Source organism: Pseudorca crassidens, chromosome 9, assembly GCF_039906515.1.
Source record: "Pseudorca crassidens isolate mPseCra1 chromosome 9, mPseCra1.hap1, whole genome shotgun sequence".
Taxonomy (NCBI): domain Eukaryota; kingdom Metazoa; phylum Chordata; class Mammalia; order Artiodactyla; family Delphinidae; genus Pseudorca; species Pseudorca crassidens.
Window position 1 is genome coordinate 643,483 of NC_090304.1, and position 23,286 is coordinate 666,768.

Sequence of the window (23,286 nt, forward strand, 5' to 3'; positions counted from 1 at the left end):
CTCCCCAGGCTGGGGCGCACCCAGAGAGGCTGCCGCCTCCCGGGCCCGAAGACCTGGCCGCCCGGGCCTCCGCGCCAGGGCCTGACCCTGCAGACAGCCGCCACCTCCTGGCCTCGGCCAGCCTTCCGGCCTTGAGGGAGCTGCGCCTGCGGTGGGTTCTCCCTGCCCCCCAGCCTGGCCCCGCCACCCTGTGTGTCCCTTCTGGCTGAGACCTGCCTTAGCTGAGTGCTCGCTGGTCCTCCTGGTGGCTGGAGGGGCTGGTCACGGGAGCCCAAGGCTGGGTCACCAGCCCGAGCCACACTCATCTGGGACTGGCTCCAAAGGAGGCGCAGGGCTGCAGCCTCTCTCTTTCCCCGCACCCCAGTCCCCTCCCCAGTAGGTGCCTGGAGTCCCGGGAGGAGGCGGCTGCCGCCCCTGGGGGCCCACAGAGGGGCCCTGAGGAAGAGCAGGACGAGGCTGGGCCCACGACTCGCCCCCGCCCCCCGAGCCTGGCCCCAGGTACCGCGCGACCCCGGCTCTGAGATGGGTGGGACGGGGAGGTCCTCTCTTGGGGGTGGGGCCTCACGACCAAGGGGTTCCAACCCCAAGTCCCCCTCCCCTGAGCCCATGGGACCATGTGGCCACCGGGGCTGGATGAGAGAGAGAGAGAAGGCCCTCCAGAGAAGCACAGTGTGAGCAGCGGCCAGAGGGGTCCTGGATGAAAGAGCAAGTGTCCCCAGGGGTGGGGGCAGTGAGGGGCCGGGACAGCAAGCAGGACAGACCCACCAGAAGTCCTGCGGGGAGCACGGCACAAGGCCAGCCAAGGGAGCAAGGCCACCAGATGGGCAGGAGACCAAGGCCGGGAGGGGGACTGCCCTTCCTCTGCAGACAGGGCCTGTGCTGGGCTCGGGACACAGAATTAAGCCAGGCGAGGCCCTCCCTCAGGGACACTGGCTTCAGAGTGACCATGGCTGAAAGGAGCAAATGCAGGGCCTTAAGGCAGAGAGACCCCTCACCCAGCAGGCCCCAGGGAGGCTTCCTGGAGGAAGGGTCTGACCCGACTGGCAGAACAGCTGGGTGGGCAAACCCGGGGAGGGGGCGTTGTAAGCAGGGGCCACAGAATGTAGGCTGCAAGATTGGCCCAATGACCCTCCGGGGTGGCGTGGCACTGGGGGCGGGTGCGCATCAAGGAAGCCAGGGTGGAGCAGGGATAGGGCAGGTCAAAGCCCTGCACTTCCTGTGCTGGCTGCGGCTTGCGGGGAGGGGCTGGGGAAGGTGGGCCATGAGACAGCCAGGAGGGGTGGAAAGGTGGAGGGGGAGCAGGCAGGCAGCCAGGAGGAGTGGCTGGAGGGGTGACAGGCAGTGAGGGACAAAGGGGTGCCAGGACCTCCTACTACAGTCCGGGGCCGGGTGGGCTCTGGGTGACCACGGACACACCCACCCAGCCTGCCCTCAGGTAGGTGCCAGGGCCTCGCTCTGTAGGGGAGGTTTGGGAACTGCCCCAGGGCCACCAGCCTGTGAGCATGCCCTAGGGGACAGGACCCAGTGACCCAAAGCTAGAGCCCAGACTTCCCCAGAGGTGGGTCCAGCTCAAGCAAAGGTCAGAGGTCACAGGGCCGAGGGGCCACAGCTTCCCTGGGGAGCACAGGAAGTGGGGCAGTGGGGTGCTGCCTTGGGGGGGGTGAAGGGCTAAGGGGAGGAGCCACAGTGGACACTGCAGCCCTGCCCATGGTGACCGCCCCAAGTGACTCCTTGGGGGCCCTTGTCTGACATGCCGTCTTTTTCCTTCTTTTCCAGAGCCTTCCAGGACCCTGGGCTACAACCTGACCCCCTCTCCTCCCAAGTCCCTCATGCCATCTGACAGGGGCAGCAGCTCCTGGGGGTCCACAGATCTGCAGTTTCGGGGGCATCACCTCAGAGCCCTGGGTAGTCTGGGGCCTGGCCTGGGTCAGGGGCTGGCTGCAGTGACTGCTCTGAGAGCCCTAGAGGTGGCCTCAGGCCCCAGCCCTCGAGCTGAAGGCTGTCCAGGCCCAAAGCCAGCACCAGATCCAGCAGCCAGACCCCCAGCCTCCAGTGCATGCCGCACCTGAACCTCATCGCCCCAGCCCAGCCCCACCCCTAGTGTACACCACTACCCACTGCCAGGCTGGCCCGGGCGGTAGGCAAGGGCCCCAGGGCGATCGTGGGAGCCCCCGTGTGAACTCTGGCCTCACAGAAGCCAGAGGACCTGGGCGGGTGTGTTGGGGGGTGGGAAGTGAGCCTGGTACAGGAGAGGACCCTTTTGGTAGAGGGAAGTTAGGAGTTGGGACCACCAAGGGTGGGAAGAGGGAAAGCCCAGGAGAGGATGGTCCAACTCACCACCGCTGGCCCAGCTGCCCACCTCTTCCGTGTGGCCTGGCCTTCCCTGGAGGAGCAGGCCTGGAAGACAGCAGACTGGGCCCAGGCCGAGGTGGCTGTAGCTGGGCCCTGTCCATCCCCTGGCCAGCCCTCCAGCCGCCCCAGGGCTCTGAGCCACCCTTGGGTTGCCGTGGTCCCGAGCAGAGGCTTTTGCCCTAGGCCAACCAGGGTGCGACCACGCCTCCCATCCCTGGTGGACTTGTGGGGTTCCCCGCGCGGGGATGGGGTGGCCAGCTCCCTCCTCTTGGGGCCGGATACCCGGAAACCAAGCGAATCATTTTCGACTCCCAGGTGTACAGAAATGCGGTTTACTTGGTAGGCGGCGTTGGTTCAATAAACTATGCAGCTGGCACCGCCTGCCTCCGGCGTTTTCTCCCCGCCCCGCCCCGCAGCCACCGTCGTGGAGACGCGGGAGCACAGGCGCCGCTGCCGCCGCCCCGCCCGGCCCTACACCGGCCAGCGCGAGTCCGCGGTGATGGGCGGGCAGCTGAGGAAGCGGAAGCCGAACCTGCTCTCGGCCGTGCTCTGCACCGACAGCGCCACCATCGGACAGCCGCGGTCCACGCTCTTCCGGCCCACCTGGGGGGGCGGAGCCTGAGTGGCCGCAGGGCGGGGCCGGGGCAGGGCGGGGCCGGGGCGGGGCGGGGGCTGCCCGGACGCCCGCGCCAGCACTCACCGGGACCTTGTGTTCCTTCCTAGCCTGGCAGTCCTTGAGGCCCAGCGCGGCCTCTGCGCGGGACAATGAGGGTGTGGGGTCGGCCGGCCGCCCCCTTCTCGCTGTCCGCCCCTCCCTCCACGTCCCTCCCTGCTGCGCACTCACCGGGGACGGGGATGGGGCTGGCGGGCAGGAGCTCTGGGTGGGTCTCGGCGGCGCCCTCGGGCCGCCCTGGCACCTCTCGCTGGCGGAGGAGCTTTCTGGTGCTCAGGCGGGGCAACTGAACCCGCGTCCTGGGGGGAAGGGCGGTGAGGGGGGTCATGAGAGACAGAGCCTGTCCGCGGGAAGGGGTGGTTCCGGAGGGGACGGGGCCAGGGGAGGTGGAGGACCTGAGGGGTGTCCTGAATAGCTGGCGGGTGGTCCTGGCAAGGGCGGGCCCTGGGGAGGTGGGGGACAGTCCTAGTAGGGGGTCTGGGGTCTTTGTCGAGTCTGGGCCTGGGGAGAAGGTACGGACTGGGGGACCCGAGGTTCTCACCCCGGCCTCCGGCGCCCGGCCCGGGCCTCCTGCACCCGACCCTTGCGCGGGGGTCGAGGCAGGGGCTGCCGCTCCGCGAGGTCGGCACCGGGCCGGGCCTCTGAGAGCGGGAAACGGTCGATGGACAAGTCGGTGTTGTCGGCGAAGATCCTGCACACGGGGGTCACGCAGTGAGCGGCCTGGTGCTCGCTGAGGACCTGCGGGGCCGTGGGGGACACGGTGGTCACCTCCACCCCGCAAAGCCCGCCCTTCCCACCACCCCCGCTGGGACCCGCACTGACCTCGCCTTGGGGGTTCAGGAGGAGGGTCACGCAGCCCCGGCTGGAGTGGAAGTGGACGGGCTCCTGGCCCAAGGAGAAGGGTGGCTGCCGCTTGGTGCTGCTGGGCGCCTCGCCCCACACCTGGGGACGGCGTCGGCGGCCAGTGAGGGGTGAGGGGCCGGCGGCGGGGGGGCCGGGGCGGGGCCGCGGGGGGCAGGGCGCACCGTGATGTGTTGCCTTGGCTCCAGCAGCGTGCTGGGCGGGAAGCGGTACATGCACACGGGGAAGTCGCGCACCAGCTGCTGCAGCACGAAGCCACCCAGGTCGGCCGTCTCCTCCAGCGACTGGTTGAGGATGCGCACGAACCCCCGGCGGTGGCTCACCGCCATGATCTTCAGGCAGGAGCCCGTGGGGCTGGGGCGGGAGCGCGGGCAGGGGAGCTGTGCCGAGACGTTCGGGCCCCTCCCACCGTGGTCCCGCTAGGAGACCTGCTCCCGCCCTTGCGCTCGGGGCTGCCTCCCGTCCTCACCTTGGACAGCGCCCGTAATGCCGGGGGTGGGGATCCGCACGGGACTCAGGCTCCTGGCCATTCTTGCCCTGCCTGTCCGAGTGGGTTTTCCGGAGATCCAGGGAGAGGCGGCCTGTCCAGGAGGGGAACCCCAATATGGAGGGTCCACTGGGGACATCTCCGGTGAGGCCAGACCTGGCCCACTGCGCCCTGAGGCTCCACGTGGGAGAGGAGCAGCAATGAGGTGAGGGTCGGATCGCAGAAAGGGGAGACGGCTGGACCCAGGAGGCTGCGCGAAGCAGAGGAGCGCCTGGCAGTACTTGCTGGGGCGTGGGGGGATGTGGATTCAGGCCAGAGCGCAAAGGCGGTGGCAGCCGTCCTCCAAGACCACCTTAACCCCTAGGGATGTGGCTGGAAAGGCCCCAACTGCCTCAAACTGGGCTACTGTGAAAGCCCAGAGGGTGGGGGACACCCTTCAGGACTTTGGGCAGAGATCACAGCCCCGCGGGGGTGGGAGGGGGAGAAACCAGGGGAGCCCCGCCCACTCCACCTTCCCATGCTGCTCGACTGTCCCCGCAGAGGCTCTGTGCCCCCTTCTGCTCAGCAGTGTGGCCTGGCGCCTGGAGAGGGCCCCCTGTCGCTTTCTGCACATGGTAGCGTGCAGCCAGCAGGGAGCTGCTGGACTCAGAGTCGGCACCCCCGGAGCTGCTGGCGCCCGCCAGGGGCAGGGAGCTCCACTCGACGCTCTTGAGACGATGCTCACTCTGCCGGCAGTACAGCTCTGAGTTCCACTGGTCAGGCTGTGTGGCTGGTGGGAGCTCCGGGAGCGGCGGGGCCCAGGGGTGCCTGCAGGCCAAGATCAGCTCGCTGCCCGTGGCTTCAGCTCGTGGACCCCAGCCCTGCCCCCATCCAGCCTCCATAAGGAGGGCAGGGCACACCAAGTTGTGGCCCCAGTCCCTAGGATCCAGCCTGGGCAAAGGGCTCATGGCTGGACAGAGATGGCCCCAGAGCCCTTTCCCTTCTAAGTGACCTGTCCAGGGACACTAAGGGGTGGAACTTGGAGTTTGGTCCATACCAACCAAGGCAAGCCCTCCCCTCCCCTCCCCCCTAGGGAGTCCCCACCCAGTGCAGTTACTGTTGATCTGAGCTGGACTCGAGGTTGGTGAAGAGGTTGGGGTACCGGTGGGCGACGCTGTTCCAGTCCACATTCTCCAGCCGGAAACCCTGGCCAGGGAGCAAGAAGCACATGACCTGACCTTCCCGCAGGACTGCAGAGCCAAGAACACACCTGGAGGGCCTCGCTTACCTCCCCAGCAGTGGGGGGCCGATCGTTCTCAGAGAGGTCACTGGGGTCCATCAGGGTCTCTGCCGTCACCACCTGCACAAGGGGCAGCAGGCTGGGGGGAAGCGCTCCCCTCTGCCCAAGGTCACTCTCCCCTCTGACCTCCCCAGTGCCTGAGGCACACACTTGCTAAGTATCAGGTGTCAGGGACTACAGGGCTTGTAGCTCCTCCCTGCCCCAGGCCTCGGTCCTAGTTCCAGAGGCAGCCTGAGGGGGGCAGGCCTCCCAGGCAGCCCAGGGACCCGCGGCGGAAGCGCCAGTCTCAAGGGGACATGCTAGCTGTCGGAGGGAAGACCGAGGAGGGCGGACTTGGGGGGCGGGGGTGCCCAGAGGCCAGACTCACCTCCACACTGCCCGTGGAAGACCGCAGCATGCGGCCCACCCAGGAGGAGCGGGCCAGCTGCAGGAGGCAGGACTTCTGCAAGGCCTGCAACTCTGCCTCCAGCTGCCGCAGCGTGTTTCTGGTCTGCAGCAGCCGCTCCTCCAGGTGTGCCTTCTCCTGTTCGGGGAGGGCGGGGCCTTCTGCAGACCCTGCCGGCCAAGGCCAACCCCTGCCTGCCCCCTCCGCCCCCCGTCCGCACCCCACTCCCTGATCCCACCTGCCCCTCACCAGCTGGGCCTGTCCCTTCTGCTCTTCCAACTCCAGAGTCAGCTTTTGGACCTGGTTTTGCAAGAGCTTCCGGCTGCACGAGCTCCTGGGGGAAAGGGCAATCTCAGCAGCCCCCACCTCTGGGTCGGCAGCCAAGGAGAGAAGGAGGGGCTCCTCTTCACTGTCATTAGGGGCCTGAGGGCACAGAGTGCAACTGGGCCAGGCCAGGTCAGGCCCTGAAGAGGTCTGGGCTGGAGGTGGCGTCCAGGTTGGGTTCAGCACCCACAGACATGTTCGGGATTAGGGTCTGGGTGGCTTTACAGTATATTAACTTCTTCAGGGCTGGGGTGGGGGATCAGGACCAGGTAAGGACAGGGGCTAGAGGCGAAGATCAGGGCCAGGGTCAGGGCTGCGATCTTGGCAGTGGACTTTGGAGTCAGACATGAACTCGGAGTTAGGGTCAGCACGGGGACTGGGCAGGCGGGGGACCAGCAGTATATGCTGCTGACCTCTCAGCTGGAAGCCCAGCCACTTCCTGCAGGATACGGCAGTGTCGGGCCTCCCGGTGGTTCTCGATCGCCCACCGCAGGGCCTGGATCTCCAGTTCTCGCTGCCTCCACAGCAGCCGCAGAGTGCGGGGGTCCAGAGACTCCGGGGCAGACCTGAAAGGCCAGCGCTCCTTCCACTTGATCAGGCCCTGCTCTCTGGCTGGCCTGGCCCAAGCGGCTGACCTCCCCCCTCCCCTCCTTACTGCGGGTTGACAGAGGAGACCATCCTGGTGGGGCTGGGCTTGGTGTCCTGAGGGCATGCGGGAGCCCCACGGTCAGGAGAGGCGCTGGCTGGGAGCCCCATGTGGCCGCTGACCAGTTCTCGGTCCACCAGGGATGGGAAAGCCTTTTCCTTGGCATCTTCAGCCTCCTGACAAGACTCAGGGTCCATTCTTGATGTTGAGGGAGCTCAGAGGAAGGATGGTAGGGCTGCCCTGGGTCCCGTGTGTGGGCACCCCTGCAGGGCTCTCCTTACATGGCCAGCGCACGTGCGTGTGTATGGCAGCCCCAAGGTGGTACCGCTGGCTCACAGGGCGTCACTCTCCAAGAAGGGGTGTGTGTGTGTGTGTGTGTGTCTGCCCCACAGGACAGCACACTGCCAGTCACGTGGGTGTCCACACCTGCGTGTTTCTCACCAGGCCAGGGCAGCAGGTCACCCCCACCCCTGGCACCATGTCACTTGGGTGTTCACACATTCCTTGTCATCTCCCCCCGTCACCCTTGCCCTCCAGGAGCTGTAATCCTGCCCCCCAGCCTAGTGCAAGTGTCCCCAAAGGTGCTAGTCCTTTGCCGGTGATGTCCCTGTCCCCCTCAGACCCAGGGCCCTCCCGCCAACGCTCACCTGAGGCCTGAAATCCAAGCAGGCCTGGGGAGAGAAAGGCTCTACAGTGTTGCCATGGATACCAGCACCCAGAAGGGGAGGGGCCGTTTGTTACCAGGAGTCTCCAGGGAGACCCCAGACCAGGGCCCTGAGTGGACCCTGGGCCCCCTCCTTGTCCAGCCTGAAGGAGAAGCTGTGAGAGGCTGAGCTACAGCCCAGCTAACGTCCGCAGGCCCAGAGGACACAGAGTGACCAGTAGGGTCTGCCATGGTCCCCAGCGCAGCCCAACACCTCCAACCGACCCTGGGGCAGGTTCCCACCGTCCCTCCCCAGCCTGACCATGGTGATCAGTGGGTATTGGTGGCATTGCTGCCCTGTGAGTGTGTCCACAGGCCAGCAGGACGGCCTTCGTGAGAATGTGGCCCTCACTGGGGCCTGAGCTGACTGGGGAGGAGGGAGAGGCAGGTGAGAGCTCGGAGAACCTGGCGGAGGGGCTTGCTGAGCTCTAACCAGCAGTGGAACCCCTCCTGAGTTCCTCCTACGGCCTCTGTGCCCATAGCGCCTGGTGCCCATTTACCTGACCGAGAGAGAAGCCTCCCCTTCCCCTTCCCCCATCCACCTCCACCACTGAGCAACTGCCGGGAGGCCTGGGGACACTTATATAATGATGACAATGGTCCCCTCACCCGCGCCTCTGGACAAAAGTGAGGCCCCAGACCTGACCCATTAGACTCACGCCCTCCAGTATTTGCCCCACCCCCACCCCACCTTCATTCCTTCACCATTCATTCATTCAGACTTTCAGCTTTTGCTCTTGGTAGGGCTTGTGGTGGGAGGGAGGACACCACCCCCCACCCCACCCCCCACCCCCGCCCGTGGCCGTCTGATTGGGCGAGTACAGCCTCTGGATGCCCTTGCCGCTGGGCCACACAGATAGCATTGAGGCTACGAGGGGCCCTGGCTGCTGCGCTGGCTTGGGGTCTCCTGGCAGGAGAGCAGGACTGGCCTGGTGCAGGAGCGTGTCCACAGCTTGGGCAGGCATTGGGCCCCACTGAGGGCAGGAAAGGGTGGGGGGAAGGAACCTCAAAGAGTCCAGGGCCTTTGTCCCAGGCAACCTCTGGGCGGCCCCCTCACCCACCAGGATTGTCAGCCCGGCAGCAGCCAGAGAGGTGCAGCGGGCAACCAGCTCCACTGCCTCCCGCTAAGAGCCCCCGACCCCTGTGCGTTCCGACGCGGGCCCATCAGGCCGGGGAAGGGGCGGTTCTGGCTCCGCGGCTCCGCTAGGCGCAGGCCGGGCTCGTGGGGTCCCAGGCCGGCGCCCCCTCCCTAGGCAGGAGGCTCCTCAGACTGGGCGGCTTCTGCGGAAGTCAATCGTGGAGCGCGGCCAGGCACCTGCCCCACGCGCCGCCTGCGACCGCGGTCTGGGACGCGCTTCCGTGTTGCTTTCGGGCTTGGGGCGTGCGTGGACCCGGGCTCTGTCCGCCCCGCTGCTCCCCGGAGCCCCGCCCACACCTGGGCGCCGCCGGGGGCGGGACGGGCGGGGAGCCAATGGGGAGGGCCAGGGGCGAGGCTCAGAGTAGGTGGCTAATGGGCGTCGGCATGGGGCGGGCAGTGCGCGCCGCGGAGCCAATGGAAGTGTCTGGGGCGGGGCTCTCCGGCCGTGGGCCAATGGGGTGGCGGGCCGGGGCGCTCCCGCGGCGCTGTAGGCGGCAGGTTGCGGCGGCGCCCGGCGCCTGGCAGCAGCTAGTTCGCGTCCGGATTCCGGAGGCAGGCGAGCGTCCAGGTGAGCTGCGCCGGGTCCCGGAACTTCCAGAGCGCAGGGAGCGGCCCCGGACGGCGATTCCGACGGAGGGGCGCAAGCCAGGCCGGCGTGGGGGCCGCGCCGCACCTGCACCCGCCCCGGGCGGGGACAGCGGCCTCGCGGCGATCGCGGGGACGGGCGGGAGTGGGGAGGGGCCGCCCGTGCCGGGTGCGGTGGGTCTGGAGGGCCGAGGTCTGCGGGCGGACGCCCCGCGGGAGGGGCTGTACCCTCCGAGCCAGGTGGCTGGGTCTGGTTAATGATTTGCCTTGTTCCGGGAGTGGGGCGGGGCGAGAGCAGGCTGGGAAGTGGGGAAGCCTCCGAGCGCTGCGGGAGGGCACACTGGTTCCCCCTTTGGGGGGCACTGGTCTTTGCTACCCCACCCCCAGGAATGCGCGGCCTGCAGGTGGGGCTGGGCAGCAGACGCTGAGGGGCAGCAGTCCTGAGCCAGTTCAGGGGGTGAGGGGCAGGCCTCAAGGAGGAAGAGCGGGGCCAGGCTGTGTTGGGGCCAGGCAGAGCCTGACCCTGTGGCCTTCACCCTCCCTGCAGGACAGGGATGCTCTCAGGGCTGGCGGCCATGGAGCTGAAGGTGTGGGTGGATGGCATCCAGCGTGTGGTCTGTGGGGTTTCAGAGCAGACCACCTGTCAGGAAGTGGTCATCGCACTGGCCCAAGCGATAGGTGAGTCCCCTGAAGCACGGATGGGCCCAGCAGGTGCACCTGGGGTGCCCCGAGGAGGGTGGGGCTGCTGCTGATCCCTCTTGCCTGCCCCCAACTGCACAAGCCAGGTGGACAGACGGTAAGGGATGTGGACTGACTGACCCCTCCCCCCCTACTCCAGGCCAGACAGGCCGCTTCGTGCTTGTGCAGCGTCTCAGAGAGAAGGAACGGCAGCTGCTACCCCAGGAGTGTCCCGTGGGTGCGCAGGCGACCTGTGGACAGTTTGCCAGCGATGTCCAGTTTGTCCTGAGGCGGACAGGACCCAGCCTCGCTGGGAGGCCCTCCTCAGACAGCTGCCCTCCCCCTGAGCACTGCCCAATCCGAGCTAGCCTTCCCCCAAAGCCTCGACCAGCACTGGACCGTGAGCCCTGCAAAGCGCTGGCCTTCAGCCTGGGGTTCCCTGGGCTGGCCCCCGACCCTGTACCCCCCGAGCCTGTGGGTCCCGTAGCACCAATGCCGGGCTGCTGCGCAGACCTGCAGGGCTTGGAGCGAAGGGTGCGCAGGAACGCAGCGGAGCTGGGCCAGGAGGCCTTCTGGGAGCAGGAGCTGCGGCGGGAGCAGGCCCGGGAGCACGAGGGGCAGGCCCGCCTGCAGGCGCTGAGCGCGGCCACGGCTGAGCATGCCGCTCGGCTGCAGGCCCTGGACGCCCAGACCCGCGCCCTGGAGGCCGAGTTACTTATGGCCGCAGAGGCCCCTGGGCCCCCCTCACCCACAGCGTCTGTCGCAGAACGCCTGCGCCAGGACCTGGCCGCCCAGGAGCGGCAGAGTGTGGAGGTGCAGGGCAGCCTTGCCCTGGTGGGCAGGGCTCTGGAGGCTGCTGAGCACGCCCTGCAGGTGAGCCCGCTGGACCCCGCACCCCTGCCAGTTCCTCCATCGCAGGGTGGATTTGGGTGTTGGTCTCAGGATCAGACGAGGGAGAGCATGAGGCCGTGCGGCTCCACGGCCGTGCGCCTCTGAGGGTCCCGTGTGCCTCTGAGGGTCCCGTGTGCCCTAGGCCCAGGCCCAGGAGCTGGAGGAGCTGAACCGGGAGCTGCGTCAGTGTAACCTGCAGCAGTTCATCCGGCAGACGGGGGCTGCACTGTCCCCGTCCCCACGGCCGGACGGGGCTCCCCCTGGCACGCAGGTCAGAGCGGTTCTGGAGGGTGGCCAGGTTGGCGGGAGGCCCAGCCCAGCTCCATGCTGACCCGCTCTTCCCACAGGATCTTCTGCCTCCGTCCAGAGAAGAGCCCCTGCTGGGAGCCCCCCCGAGTCCAGCCCTGGTGTCCAGCCTGAGCCCAGAGAGTATGTCTGTCTCCCCCACTCTGGGTGGGATGAGGTCCTTCTGTGTCCCCCGCAGCCCTCTCAGCCCATGTCTTCCCCACAGTCACCCCCATGAGGCAGAACTCCTGGAGGTAGCAGCTCTCGCCCCAGAGTGGACGTCCAGTGCCAGCCCAGCCCTGGGCTCTGATGACATGAGCAAGGGCAGCCAAGGCCAGCCCAGCCTGGATGACAGAAGGCAAGCTCGGGGTCACAGAGGACTCCTTCCACCATGCAGTGGGAAGCCCTCGTACCCTGGGTCTGAGATGGGACTCCTCAGAGCCCTAGGGTTTCTGCTGCAGTGGGCAGGGGAAGGCTGAGGACTCTTGCTCTAGTCCTTGTCAAATCTGCGCAGACCCCTGGAGAAGCACGGGGCATGGCCAGCCCAGAAATCACTAGGCCCCAAAGGCCACAGCTCCTTGCTGGGGAAGAGAGGTGCACGGACCACCCTGTGTTCAGCCTGTAGGTATGCGCTTGCGTGTGGGAGGCATCCTTCCCCACGTCCGTGTGTGTGCAGGTGCGCGCACACACGTGTGTGTGCTGCCTTCCTACCCCGACACTAAAACCTCAATAAACTGCCCCACGTGGCTTAAGTGTGTCCCAAGGCTGCAATGGGCAGGGTCTGTGGGGTCCCTGCGTAGTCCCCTGAGCTGCCTGGGGCTGGCAGCAGCCAAAGATCCTGAGATGGGGGTTTCCCAGGGACCAGTCATCAGTTGGTCTAAAGCCGGAGCTCCCAGGGGCTCACATTTCAGGCTGCTGTGTCCACCCACCCCCTGGGGGGGTGGCCCTTCCCTGTTGCTGTGCGGGGGGGGTGGTGGTGGTGGGGGGGGGTGGTGGTGGTGGTGGTGGTGCTGGTGGTGGTGGTGGTTGGGGGGGGTGTTTCTCTCCTTGGCAACCTGAGCCTGGGGTTGGAGTGGTGCTGGGCGCCTGAAGCAGCCTCAGCACTGACCTGGGTTTGTCTGGACCCCTCCCCCACCTGGCTTCCCTCTCTGGCCTGCTCCCCACCAGCAGCAGAAAGCGCTGCCCGCTCTGGGGTGGCTCCTGGATATGAGGACTCAAGGACACGCCAGACCCGTCCATCAGGTTTCCTGAGTCTCAGAGCTTGTGGGGACTCCTGGGTCTGCGAGGCCCAGGGAGCTTTGCTGGCCCCTGGAGGGTGTGCCTCCCACCTCCACTCCCCAGGTGGGCATGAAGCCTCAGCTGCATGCCTGCAGCCTTGAAATTGGGGCAGGGCGAGGTCCAAATCACAGCCCTGGTCCTGGGCTGGGCCACAGGCTCCCAGCTCAGAGAGCTGTGGCTGGGATGGGAGAGCTCTGCCGGTCAGAACCTGGGGGGCTCTGAGGCTTGGGTGCAGCCACGTGTATTGAGGAACAGGGGACGGGACAGCCTAGATCACAGGGGTCTTCGTGCTTAGTTTGGGGGCGGGCAACTTTGGGATGGACTCAGCCTTCTTCTGGGGTGGCCCCTGAGCCGGGCCTGGCATTCCCCACTTCCTTTGGGGCCGACAGTAGGGGACGTGAAGTCCTGAGTGCAAGGAGCAAGGAAACCACCAAGCGCACAGCTTATGGGAGTAACCAGGAGCCGGTACTTCCTGCCTGAGCTGCAGCAGGGATGGGAGTGGCTGCACGGGCCTGGTGGCAAAAGGGATCTGGCCCTGGCTTCCTCTGTGGAGCCCCCAGCCCATCCCCTCACCTGTCCACACGCCTGCCTGACCTGTGACTCCAGATAGGGCCAAGCACAGGCCACACAGGGTGCAGCCTGGAGTGCACGGGCCAGTAAGGCCTTGCCCTGGGTGGGAGGACTGGGGACTGTCCGAGGGGCCTGCTCCCTTCATCTGTAGCCCCCACCTGTGCTCCAGAGGATTGGATGGGCCGCTGGGCACCAGCCCTGAGCCTTAGCACGGCGTCATCTCCCAAGCTGAGCACGTAGGCCAGCAGAGGGCAAGGCCAGGTGCTATCCAGGGACCACCCTACACACACAGGGGAAAGGGGAGGACCAGCCCATGCCCTTCCTAGCGTCGTGGGCTTCCCCACTCCCCAAAGGGCGGCAGACACAGAACTGGGCATACTTAAGCCCCCTGGTCTCCGTGTCTGTTTTCAGGGAACACCCGTTCCTTCTGAAGTCACTGGCAGGGACCTGCCCCTGGCCTGAGGCTGCCTCTGAGGATGCTGACAGCCCTCTTCTCCAGCTCAGAGAGGGTCCTCAGGCAGAACCTTCCTCTGAGGCTGTTCCAGGTGAACAAAATTCCACACCCCCCGAAAGTTGCCAGAAGTGCTTCAGATCACTAAGCAAATCCTTGAGTTGCTGAAAAGTTTACTTTTGAGTTTTAAACTGTACTTTGAAAACAATGATGTGAAATGTGCTGAGGTGAGGAAAGGCCCAGCTCCCATCAAACCAGTGGATGGCAGGGCAGGACCCTGCCTGCTGTGAGTACCAGGCAGCTATCCTCACTGTCGCTCCGCAGGGCCAGACTGGGTTGGGGGGAAGGCACTGGTGCCCCGACTGGCCTCAGAGTTCCTGCTTGGCCCCCGCCCCGCACAGCAGGGCCCTCCAGGGCTGGCTGAGAACACCAGGGTTCACAGACGGCTGCCCAGAGTAAGTCATCACCCAGTGGCAGCAAATCAGCTCTGCTGGTTCTCAGCCCCAAAGCCACCAACAGCCTCCCTGCCACCTGCAGAACCTGGCCCTGCCAAGCCTGCTGGGTGTGACACTCAGCACACCACATCGACCATCAGTTAGGACAGAGTCCCTCCAAAGGGGAGTCCGAGTCCACACAAGGCCCCGACTAAGCCTACCTCCCCCCAGGCTGCCCCAGCCATCAGCCCCCACCACCTGGGAGAGGGGACAGAGCCTGCTGCTGGCCTCCTGGCGTCTGCAGGCCCAGAGGCTGCTCTGGGCCGGCTCCACAACCATAGGATTTTCACGGTGAACTCAAGAATCCCTAACAGGAAAGCGGGCCTCCAGGAGCCCCCGCCCCTGGGAGGGTGTGTCAGGGGTGCCACAAAAGGGTCTTCAGAGCCCCGCCTCCCTTAGCGGCCTCGCTGAAGTGGCAGAGTGCACAGAAAAGTCAAATCTGTCACCACTGTCCTCAAGGAAGTCCTCAGAGGTAGCCCTCAAGAGGCTGGTTCTGGAGGTCCTTGTTCCAACGTCCAAGGCTCGAACCCCGGCACCCGTGCCTGCCCAGGACTGCCTTAAGCTTGGCGACATCGGGAAGGCCGTCCCAGGAACCCTGCACATCCTGACACCCTGAGACACACAAGGGAAAGAGAGTTCCCTCCAAGAGGGCATCTGGTCCAACCTGAGCCTCCTCGTGCGGAGGACAGCGAAGTTCCCTGAATGCCCCCCGTTTTCCCTCAGCCCACTGCTGGTCGCAGAAAAGCACACCCAGTCCACGGGGCGCCTTTGCCCACCACCCGCCTTGGCGCGCGCCCTCTGACCCGATGTGGCCGTCCCCTGCCCTGCAGGGTCACAGAGGGGACGGGGCGGTCGCGCAGCCCAGAGACAGATCAGCCGCTGTCACACGCACAGTGGGTCCGGAGCAGCGCAGTGTGCGGTGGGCAGTGGCTGCCCTGCGCCTGGAGGGACCGCCGTGCGGGCGGAAGGGTCGTCCCGAGCCCCCGACCCTTCCCTCCCCTCCAACTTGGCTGTCCGATCCCGCTGCCCTTGCCCGGTCCGAGCTCCCGCCCGCCGGCCTGGGACCCCTCGCGCGTCACCTGCGACCCCGGCACGGGGCCGTCGCCGGCTTTCTGCCCAACTTCGGCGGCGGCCGCGGCCCCCTCGCGCCCCCGCCGGCTCCGCGCTCCGCGCCCGGCCCGTATGCAAATGTACAGGTCCCGCAGCCAATGGCCGGCCGAGCCGGGCCCGCCCTGCCGCGCCGCAGCCACTGTGTGAGAGCCGGGGACGGGACGCCACGCCCACCGTCGCGCGGCGCCTCGCGGGCGCGGCCGGCGCGTTCCTCTCCGCACGTCGGCCTCTGGGCGGGGCCGCCACCTGCCGGGCGGGGCCAGCGGGCGCCGCGTCGTCGCCTGGCGCCCGGGGCAGCTCCCCCGCCGGCCGGTGCGGTTGGTACGACCCGAGGCGCTACCCACGCCGGCCCCGGCGGTGGAACAGCCCGGGCGCTTCAGCACCCCCGGCCCGCGCGAGCCGGGCCCCTCCCCGGGAAGGCCGGGCTCCGGCACACGTAAGCCGGCCCGTGCCCTCGCGACCACCTACTGGCTGCGCCTCCTGCACCCACTCCGGGGCGGCCTGGCTGGCGTTGAGGGGGCTCCGCTTCTGCCTGGTTTGACCCGCGACCCCCGCGGGCCGGCCCTGGGGACTCCTGGTCACTCCTGTCCGGAGGGGCCACGGCACGGAGCGCAGGGCCCTCGGCAGCTTGCCCCCGTCCTCTGACCTGTCCTGTCCGGGCATTGAAAATTGTAGAAACCAAGGGAACGGAGCGTTTCAGACCTGGAGTCATCCATTTCTGGTGTAGCCCCAAGGTGGCAGCCAGGGGAGTCGTGGCCCTGGCCCCTTCTCTTCACACTCCCCTCGCAGCCTCCCTGAGGCAGAATCATGGGTCATCCGGACCCCTAATCAGGCAGAGAGGTGCCCGAGCCCCTCCTGTTCTCCACCATCCAGTCTGGAGAGTTAGGGTTAGGGTTAAGGTCCTCTTAAGACCTTTGTGTCCCCTCCAAAGTAAGCAAGAACTCTCCCGTTTGCCCACCTCCCTCAAGTCAACCAGAGTCTCTGGCACCTGCCTCAGAGCCTGGCCCTCCCTGGAGGACCCCATTCTCCCTGCTCCAGGCAGCTACAAAGGGCCCCTCTGCCCCCGACTTGGCCCAGGGACAGTACCTCCCCAGCATCAGCCACCCTGGCTGCTCTCCTGCAGCCCTCCTGCCCCCCAGCTCACTACCCCACTCTTGTCCTCCCCGGAGCCCACATAAGCCTGGGCTGGAGCCCACCAGTTGCCACAAAACCAGTGTGGGCCCCTCCTGCACCCTTCCCACCATCTTGGTCATTTCATTTCTTCCTTCAAAAGTGTTGCCCAGGTGGCCGAGTGTGGGCCTCCAGGGAGACATCTGACCCTGCCTGGGACCTTGGGAGCATGAAGCCTGAGTATAGATGTTCAAGTGCAGGGTGTTGGGTGTGGCCCCCTGTGGGCAGGGCCTGCACCTTCAGGACTGGGCGTGATTGGGGCGGGCAGACAGGCAGAGGTTTGGAGGGGAGAAGTCTGGGATTCGGGGACAGGGACAGGCCAGAAATCAGGGTGACTCCCAGTTCCTGCCTTGCCCTGCTGGAACGACCTCCAGCAGTGCCCCCTCAGTCCTGCTGGTTCCAAATGCACCCTTTATCACCCTCTGAAGTGTACTGAATGGTGGTACCTCAAAAAGTTATGTTACATCCAAATGCCTAGACCCTGTGAATGTTACCTTACTTGGAAAAAGGGTCTTTGCAGCTTGATGAGGTCATCCTGGATTATCTGAGTGGGTCCTAAATCCAAAGACAAGTGTGCTTTTAAGAAAGGTACAGGCACACAGGGAGGAAGGCCATACGAAGACCGAGGCAGAGATTGGGGTGATGCTGCCATAAGCCACGGAAGACTGAAGGACCAAAAACCAGAAGCGGAAACAAAGGATTCCCTCTACAGATTTCAGAGAAAGCACAGCTGTCAACCTAGATTTTGGACTTCTGGCCTCCTGGACTGTGAGAGAAGAAATTTGTGGTTTTAAGCCCCCCAGTCTGTGGTCATTTGTTGTGGCTGCCCTAGGACACTGATACACCTGCCTTCCTAAGTTAGGGATCACAGCCCTGCCTGTTTCCTTTCCCCGGCTCTGGCCCTGTGTGTTTGTGGACTGATGGCAGGGGACGGGGCTGACCTGGGCTGGACAGAACCAAGGGAGCTCCCTGTCCAGCTCCACCCTCCTGTGCACACGAGGAGAGGAGCATGCATCCTGTGTCTGGGCCTGCCTGGGCCTGCGAGGGGCAGGAGTAGGGTGTACCAGCATGCACCATGGCCCAGTGAGGGCTGCAAGGTACAGGTTTTTCTCTCTCTCTCTCTTTTTTTATTTATTTGTTTTTGGCTGCGTTGGGTCTTCGTTGCTGCGTGCGTGCTTTCTCTAGTTGTGGCGAGTGGGGGTTACTCTTCGTTGCGGTGTGCGGTCTTCTCATTGCGGTGGCTTCTCTTGTTGCGGAGCATGGCCTCTAGGCGTGCAGGCTTCAGTAGTTGTGGCACGCGGGCTCAGTAGTTGTGGTGCATGGACTTAGTTGCTCCGCGGCATGTGGGATCTTCCCAGACCAGGGCTTGAACCCGTGTCCCCTGCATTGGCAGGCGGATTCTTAACCACTGCGCCACCAGGGAAGCCCTGCATGTGTTTATTATGACAATCTTCCAGCAGGCCCCAAGAGCAGCTGCAGATGAGGGTAGGAGGGGCTGATCCCGCTCCAAGGGGGCTCCAAGCTGCTTGTCCAATTCCTTCCCAGGAGCTTTAGTGGCGTGCTCCCACCCACCCAGATTTGGGATCCTCTGCTGGGCGGTGTCCTCATATCTAGTGGTCTTTGGCAGGTAGGCATGTGTGTGCAGAAGGGCCGACACTGGCTGAGACCAAGCTGAGAGGGAGGGGAAGGTGTCTGGTGCAGGGTGTTTAGCATGCTGGACCCCACCCATCCAGCCCTCCACATCACTATTTTATAGCCAACGAGGCACAGAGGGATTGAGAAACTCTTCCGAGGTCACAAGATCCATACTTACGCTGAGAGCTAAAGTGTCCGGATTTGGGTACCTGGCCTGGGTGACACCCAAGAGGTACTATGCTGTGCCAGCGCCACACACACACACACACACACACACACGCCCACAGAGAAGATTCCCTCCAGAGTCCCTCACCTCTCTGGCACCATCCATTCTTCCTTTCTGCAAAGTCCTTTCCGGATCCTGTAAGCACGCGGGTTATTTCTCCCCTCGCAAAAAGAAAAAACAAAACAACCTTCTCTCGGTGGCCTTCTTCCCAGCTGCCTCCACTTTTGTTTCCCGCTTGGTGCTCGCCGGCCGTCACTCAGCTCGCCTTCTCGTTAAACCGCCTCCAGCTGCCCCGCCCCCCAGCGCTGCTATCCTCCGGGTCACCGGTGACTCCCACCTCGCTCCACACAGGCGTCCTCCTGGATGCGCCTTCTTCCCCCGGCTTCCAGGAACCCTTCCTGGTTTCCCCTTTTACCTGGCATCTCACATCCAACTCAACAACCGCGCCCCCCTCGCTTCTGTCTTCATAATCTACCAGGAGCGGATCGCTTCCCGCACCTGCGCTGCCCCACCCCAGCCGGCACCACGGGGGTCCCTGAAGGGGGGTTGGCCAAAGAGGCCTCCCCACTGGTCCCCCGGGCCCGCCCCCGCTGCTCCATTCTGTTCACCCGCTGCCGCCCGGGGGATCCTATCAGCCAGCGCCTGTCACCCTGCTCAGGACCCTCCCGTGCCGCTCCCCGCCCGGGCCCACTTCGCGGGCCTCCCTTCTGTGGTCCCGGCAGCTTCTCCGAGCTCTCCCCACGGCTGCTCCCTCCGCCATCACGTCTCACCCGCTAACTACCACTGGCCAGTCCTCCTACCTCCGGAGCCCCGGACTCTGCCCTTTTTATCAGAGCACGAATCAGCTTCTCACACACCACGCGGCGCAGTGATTCGCAACGTTCATTGTTTATTGTGTCTGGACAAGATGGGACACGGGACTGGGGAATCGTCCTCGCTGTGCTCAGCGCCTGGCGGAGCCCGAGCAGAGGGTCCATCAGTGTTTGGTCGGAGTGAACGGACGGCACAAAGCTGCTCGTCCCTGGAGCGCCACCAGGCCGTCCCGGCCTGGCTCTCCGCAGCTCACGCTTGACATCTGAGGGATGGGAGGGGGGTGGCGGGAGGGCGGGGCGGGGGCGCCGCGTGGAGCCGGACCCGGGTTGGGGGCGGGGCCATCGCACGGGGCGGGACCCTGGCTGGGGGCGGGACCCTAGGTGTGCCAGGCTTCCGCTCCCATTCGCCCTGGGCGACGGGCGGAGGGTCGGACTGTGCCAGCTTCCCGACGGAGGGGCAGTCCCATAACAGCCCAAAGGCAGGAACTTAGAAACCTCAAGTTCTTCCAAGCAGCTTGTCTCTTTGGACTGTGATAACGCATTAAACAGTGTTTCCAAAGCCTCGAGATCCCCAAGCTCAGGGAGCGGCTCTCTCTTCCACCTCAGGCCTTTCTTCCCCTCCCTGGTCCCAGTGGTTCCCGCCAAGGGCGGGGTGGAAGGACCCCGGAAGCCGGCTCCATGCACTTCCGGGTCGAGGAGCGCGCGGCGGCGGCGGCGGCGGCGGCGGCGGCGGCGGCGGCGGCGGCGGCGGCGGCGGCGGCGGCGGCGGCGGCGTTGGCGTTGTTGTTGTTGTTGTTGTTGTTGGCGTTGGCGTTGTTCGGGCCTAGTCGTGGTTCTCGTTCGGGCGGCGGCTGCGGCAGTGGCGGCGAGCGCCCGGTAGCGGCCGGCGGGGCGCGAGGTTCCGGGTACGTGCTGGGCCGCAGCTTCCCGGGTGTCTGTTGCGCCCCGACCGGAGGGCCGCCCCGGGCGCCTCGCGCTTTGTCTGCGGCCTGCCCAGCGGTGCGAGGCCTGCGCCGCACTGGCCCCGGGCTGGCGGGCGGCGGTGACGGCCTGCGGGCGCGGGAGGCCTCGCGCAGAGGCTGGGAGGCCCCGGGCTTGCAGGCGGGTTTCCGGGGGGGCTACTTCCTAGAGCGAAGTGTGACCGTTTGCTAACTCGTTTCCAGCTCCTGGTCGTCTTTGCTTTCATTGGCTTCGCCAGTGTTTCGACAGGCCTGTTTGGTTGACGGGATGGTTTCCCGTTCTTTAAGTCACGTAGTCTTCACAGCAGTTTTTCGGGACTAGGTATTGGCCTTCCTGTTTTACATACATAGAATGGAGCCCGTAGAGGTTAAGTAACTTGCCAACGTCACACAGCTCATGAGTGCGGAGCCAGGGCACTGTGTTAACCCTAGCCCTGATTCCTGGCCCATGTTTTTTTTTTTTAATAACAAGGATTGTTTTACATTCTTGTCAGCTTTGGCTTTTATATACTTATCTTGTTTCTGCAGCAGCAGCAAGATGGTAGTCAGCCTGTGAGCCACATTTTGGCCAGTGGTCACTTGGACAGAACCTGAGGCTGAAGTGAGGTTTGACTTGGGACATAGCACACCTTCCCTCTCCCTGGACCACTCAGTATTTTTTCTTAGGAGAAGAATGTTGTGTCAGAATGACAACAGCTGGTTCCTTTTTTTGCGCTAGGCTGGTGGCAAGGCCGTGACAGGGCCAGCCTGGCTTTGGTTCTCTTAGCAGCCTCCCAGCATGGACTCTTGGTGTCTGTCTCAACCCTGCCAAGACCTTGCTGGGCCCTAGCTTTTTTACTTCCATTGCAGTTTACAGTTTCGAGGTCTTGTATCCTCTGTGGCAGACGATGAATGAAAGTTGAGAGTTGGCCCCGTATGAGACGTTGGACCGGGCAGGCTTGCTCAGGGCCTGGTGATGGGCAGTCAGGTTCTGGTCCTGGCATAGCTGCTGGTGACCATACCGGAAGGTCTTTTGGTTCCTTAGTGATGGTTGGGATTGCAGGTGCTTTGAGTCCCTGAATTTGAAAAGAGAGGGAAATACTCTTTCTGGTTTAAATTTTTCCCCAGGTTCCCTTAAATCTGAAGGCTCGGCAGGAGCACCACAGTGCTGCGGGCGCTGCCGAAGGCGGCCAGCAGCCGGGGGGCTGTGGGCTTTCCCGCAGAAAGGGCTTCCTGGCCATTGGTCTGGGACATATGAGCAGAGGTGGGGATGGTGGATCTGAGCAGGCGTGTCTGAGCTGGGGCTGCTGGTGGGGCCAGTAGGTGCTAAGCCAGGGTCCCACTCGCACAGTGTTCTGAGTGCAGGGTTCCTTACAGAGGAAGGGGGGGGGGCCGGGGCTTGCTAACGGTGGTCTCTTCCTTCGTGGTCGCACAGCGCTTGCCCTGGAAAGCACCTTCAGAGGCTAGCCGGCTCTTTTCCCTGGGCGCTGCCAGAAGTTACTGTGTACGATGATGCAGGAAGGGAGGGCTGTCGGGAGGCCTGGAGGTTCTCCTCGCAGCTGTGATGGAGAAGCACAGGGCTCTCGGGACTGATCCCCACAGGTGCAGGGACGCGGGGAGTCAGTCATCCTGATTCCGGAGTTGGTGTCTCAGGCAAGCCAGACCCCATCGTGGCCGCACTGACCTCCTACAGCTCTCTGAGCCAGGCCCTGCCACTGCCCCTGGCAGGCAGGCCTAGGTCTCAGTCACCAAGGGAGAGGCCAGGGGTTATTTGTTTGTGCTTTTGACCTTTTGCGTGTGAACTGTCCCTGGCTGTGCTCTGTCGTCTCTTTGGGGGGTTACATTTTCTGATTTTTTTCCTCGGTAGGTTCCTGGGTGTGAGTATTTACCTCCTTCATAGGCTGTGCTTCTCCAGGGCAGGACCTGTGCTGCACACAGTAGGGGCAGGGTAAGTATGAGAGCAGGTGTCCCAGAATGACAGCTATAGCCAGAGGATAATAGGTCTTCTTACCTGCAATGGGCTGCAGCCATCATGCTCAGGGGAAAGGTGGACGGACAGTGGCACCATGGTCTGTGCGTCTCCAGCAGAAGACATGGTCAGGACGTGGGTACAGGACAGGGAAGGTCCCTGCTGTGTTGCTGACTCACCAAGAAGTGGGGTGCAGACCCTTAAGTTGAGTAGGACTGTTGCTGATTTTCTTAACCTTGGCATGTTAGGTAGAAGAAAGGTGGTGGCTTTCAGGGGTTAAAAATTTCAGTTGCCTGCTTGCAGTAGAAGCATCATGTGGCAGTTTCATGACATTAACATGCCCTCACTATTTTAGAAAGCATCGTCCCAGAATCGGACTTTGTATGGGAAGTGAGGCGTTCTGGGGTCTGAACCTGGCCTCAGCCCCATCAGGGGATCATTCTTTGGGAGCATCTGTACAATGGTGGTAGTGACAGCCCGTTCCCTTGTTTCTGTGATGCATGTGTCATACACAGTGTGTGGCCCACAGCCCACGGGAGAGAAGCCTGCATGTAGGATCCAGGAATGAGAGCCTTTCCTGGCTTCTGGGCACGCTGCTGTCAGCCTAACCCCCTGCGCCTGGTTCTTGCTTTGTGCCTCTGCCTTCCGGTCTTTCCTGTGACCCCTTTCCTTTGACCATGTAGACTGGACTTGGTTGGAAGCACACTGTGCCACCTGGATGGGGGCAGTGTTTCCTCACTGTGTGTCATTGAGGTGTTTCCTCTCGGGGTCACTTGGGAAGTGAGTAGCACTGATGGGAAAGGAGCCCTTATTTGGAGACCAAAGTCAGAGGCCCTGGTGTGGGAGGGTAATTGTGTCCCACTATGTCTCTGAGGTCATTGGTCTAGATCTTCTGTGTTATCCTGGCAGTGGCCTTGCAGAGTAGGCACGACAGGCATCCCCACTTGGAGATCAGGAGCCCAAGAGCAGGTGGACTTGGCAGCCAAGAGGCAGAACCTGACCTCTGCTCCTTGTGGCCCCGTGCTGCCCCCGGGCAGTCAGGTGACTTGGCGGTGCCCTGTGGATGCACTGGGGCGAGGTCAGAGGAACGTCAGCTGGTACCTTGGCCTCCCAGCTATAGTGAGGTGCGTGGAGCCTGGGCTGGCCAGCCAGGGCTGAGAGGGAGGTGCCAGGGGAGTGCAGGGAGAGGGCCCTGCTTGGCACCGGGGCCTTCTGGTGACCATCCCCCATTGAAAGCGCTGCTTTGCCTCAGCTTGTGATAAGCCATTTCCTTCAAGCCTGGCCTCGTGGTACCTGGGGAGTGTTGAGGTGTGGTAGGTGCCTGACTGAACAAGAAGGTGGCCAGT

At 64.4% G+C, this 23,286-nt stretch overlaps 4 protein-coding genes across 20 annotated transcripts in view; 3 read left to right on the forward strand and 1 right to left on the reverse strand.

The window, feature by feature from the left end:
- Window positions 1–2,751, forward strand: part of LRRC56 (leucine rich repeat containing 56) — a 20,734-nt gene extending 17,983 nt beyond the window's left edge. For all 4 annotated transcript variants that reach the window (XM_067747749.1, XM_067747748.1, XM_067747750.1 and 1 more), the window contains 3 exons: window positions 9–151; window positions 365–498; window positions 1,777–2,751. In XM_067747749.1, the coding sequence (XP_067603850.1) occupies window positions 9–151; window positions 365–498; window positions 1,777–2,069 (570 nt within the window). In that variant the 3' untranslated portion in view covers window positions 2,070–2,751. The remainder of the gene's footprint in view (window positions 1–8; window positions 152–364; window positions 499–1,776) is intronic.
- Window positions 2,685–8,490, reverse strand: LMNTD2 (lamin tail domain containing 2). 2 transcript variants are annotated; one of them, XM_067747745.1, is made up of 13 exons: window positions 6,775–8,488; window positions 6,287–6,371; window positions 6,020–6,175; window positions 5,641–5,712; window positions 5,470–5,558; window positions 4,885–5,180; window positions 4,356–4,467; window positions 4,051–4,240; window positions 3,848–3,967; window positions 3,567–3,763; window positions 3,197–3,324; window positions 3,053–3,105; window positions 2,685–2,955 (listed from the first exon to the last, which is right to left on the reverse strand). In XM_067747745.1, exons 1-13 carry the CDS (start codon window positions 7,071–7,073, stop codon window positions 2,824–2,826), a joined length of 1,929 nt encoding a protein of 642 aa, XP_067603846.1. In that variant the 5' UTR covers window positions 7,074–8,488; the 3' UTR covers window positions 2,685–2,823. The 2 variants fall into 2 exon arrangements, with proteins under 2 accessions (XP_067603846.1, XP_067603848.1); XM_067747747.1 differs by having other exon boundaries at window positions 2,919–3,105; window positions 3,567–3,716; window positions 6,775–8,490.
- A 1,496-nt stretch (window positions 8,491–9,986) lies between these two features.
- On the forward strand, window positions 9,987–12,044 carry RASSF7 (Ras association domain family member 7). The gene is made up of 5 exons (XM_067747752.1): window positions 9,987–10,111; window positions 10,272–10,984; window positions 11,145–11,273; window positions 11,350–11,431; window positions 11,514–12,044. The coding sequence occupies exons 1-5, from the start codon at window positions 9,988–9,990 to the stop codon at window positions 11,543–11,545; spliced, it is 1,080 nt and encodes a 359-aa protein (XP_067603853.1). The 5' UTR covers window position 9,987; the 3' UTR covers window positions 11,546–12,044.
- Window positions 12,045–19,783: 7,739 nt separating this feature from the next.
- Window positions 19,784–23,286, forward strand: part of PHRF1 (PHD and ring finger domains 1) — a 28,148-nt gene continuing 24,645 nt past the window's right edge. For 12 of the 13 annotated variants that reach the window (XR_010945846.1, XR_010945845.1, XM_067747764.1 and 9 more), the window contains exons 1-2: window positions 19,886–19,938; window positions 21,839–21,919. The gene's annotated coding sequence lies outside the window, so the exon portion shown is untranslated. Of the gene's footprint in view, window positions 19,939–21,838; window positions 21,920–23,286 lie in introns of all 13 variants that reach the window. The other variant, XM_067747759.1, reaches the window with a different exon arrangement.

Excerpts from the sequence above, each read along its gene's own strand:
- LMNTD2 (XM_067747745.1), bottom strand. The coding sequence starts at position 7,073 with ATGCCCTCAGGACACCAAGCCCAGCCCCACCAGGATGGTCTCCTCTGT. Across the intron at positions 4,241-4,355 it reads CATTACGGGCGCTGTCCAAG|CCCCACGGGCTCCTGCCTGA; the intron begins GTGAGGACGGGA and ends CTCCCGCCCCAG. Across the intron at positions 3,106-3,196 it reads CAGCCCCATCCCCGTCCCCG|AGGCCGCGCTGGGCCTCAAG; the intron begins GTGAGTGCGCAG and ends TGTCCCGCGCAG.
- RASSF7 (XM_067747752.1), top strand. The coding sequence starts at position 9,988 with ATGCTCTCAGGGCTGGCGGCCATGGAGCTGAAGGTGTGGGTGGATGGC. Across the intron at positions 10,112-10,271 it reads CGCACTGGCCCAAGCGATAG|GCCAGACAGGCCGCTTCGTG; the intron begins GTGAGTCCCCTG and ends CCCCTACTCCAG. Across the intron at positions 10,985-11,144 it reads CTGCTGAGCACGCCCTGCAG|GCCCAGGCCCAGGAGCTGGA; the intron begins GTGAGCCCGCTG and ends CGTGTGCCCTAG.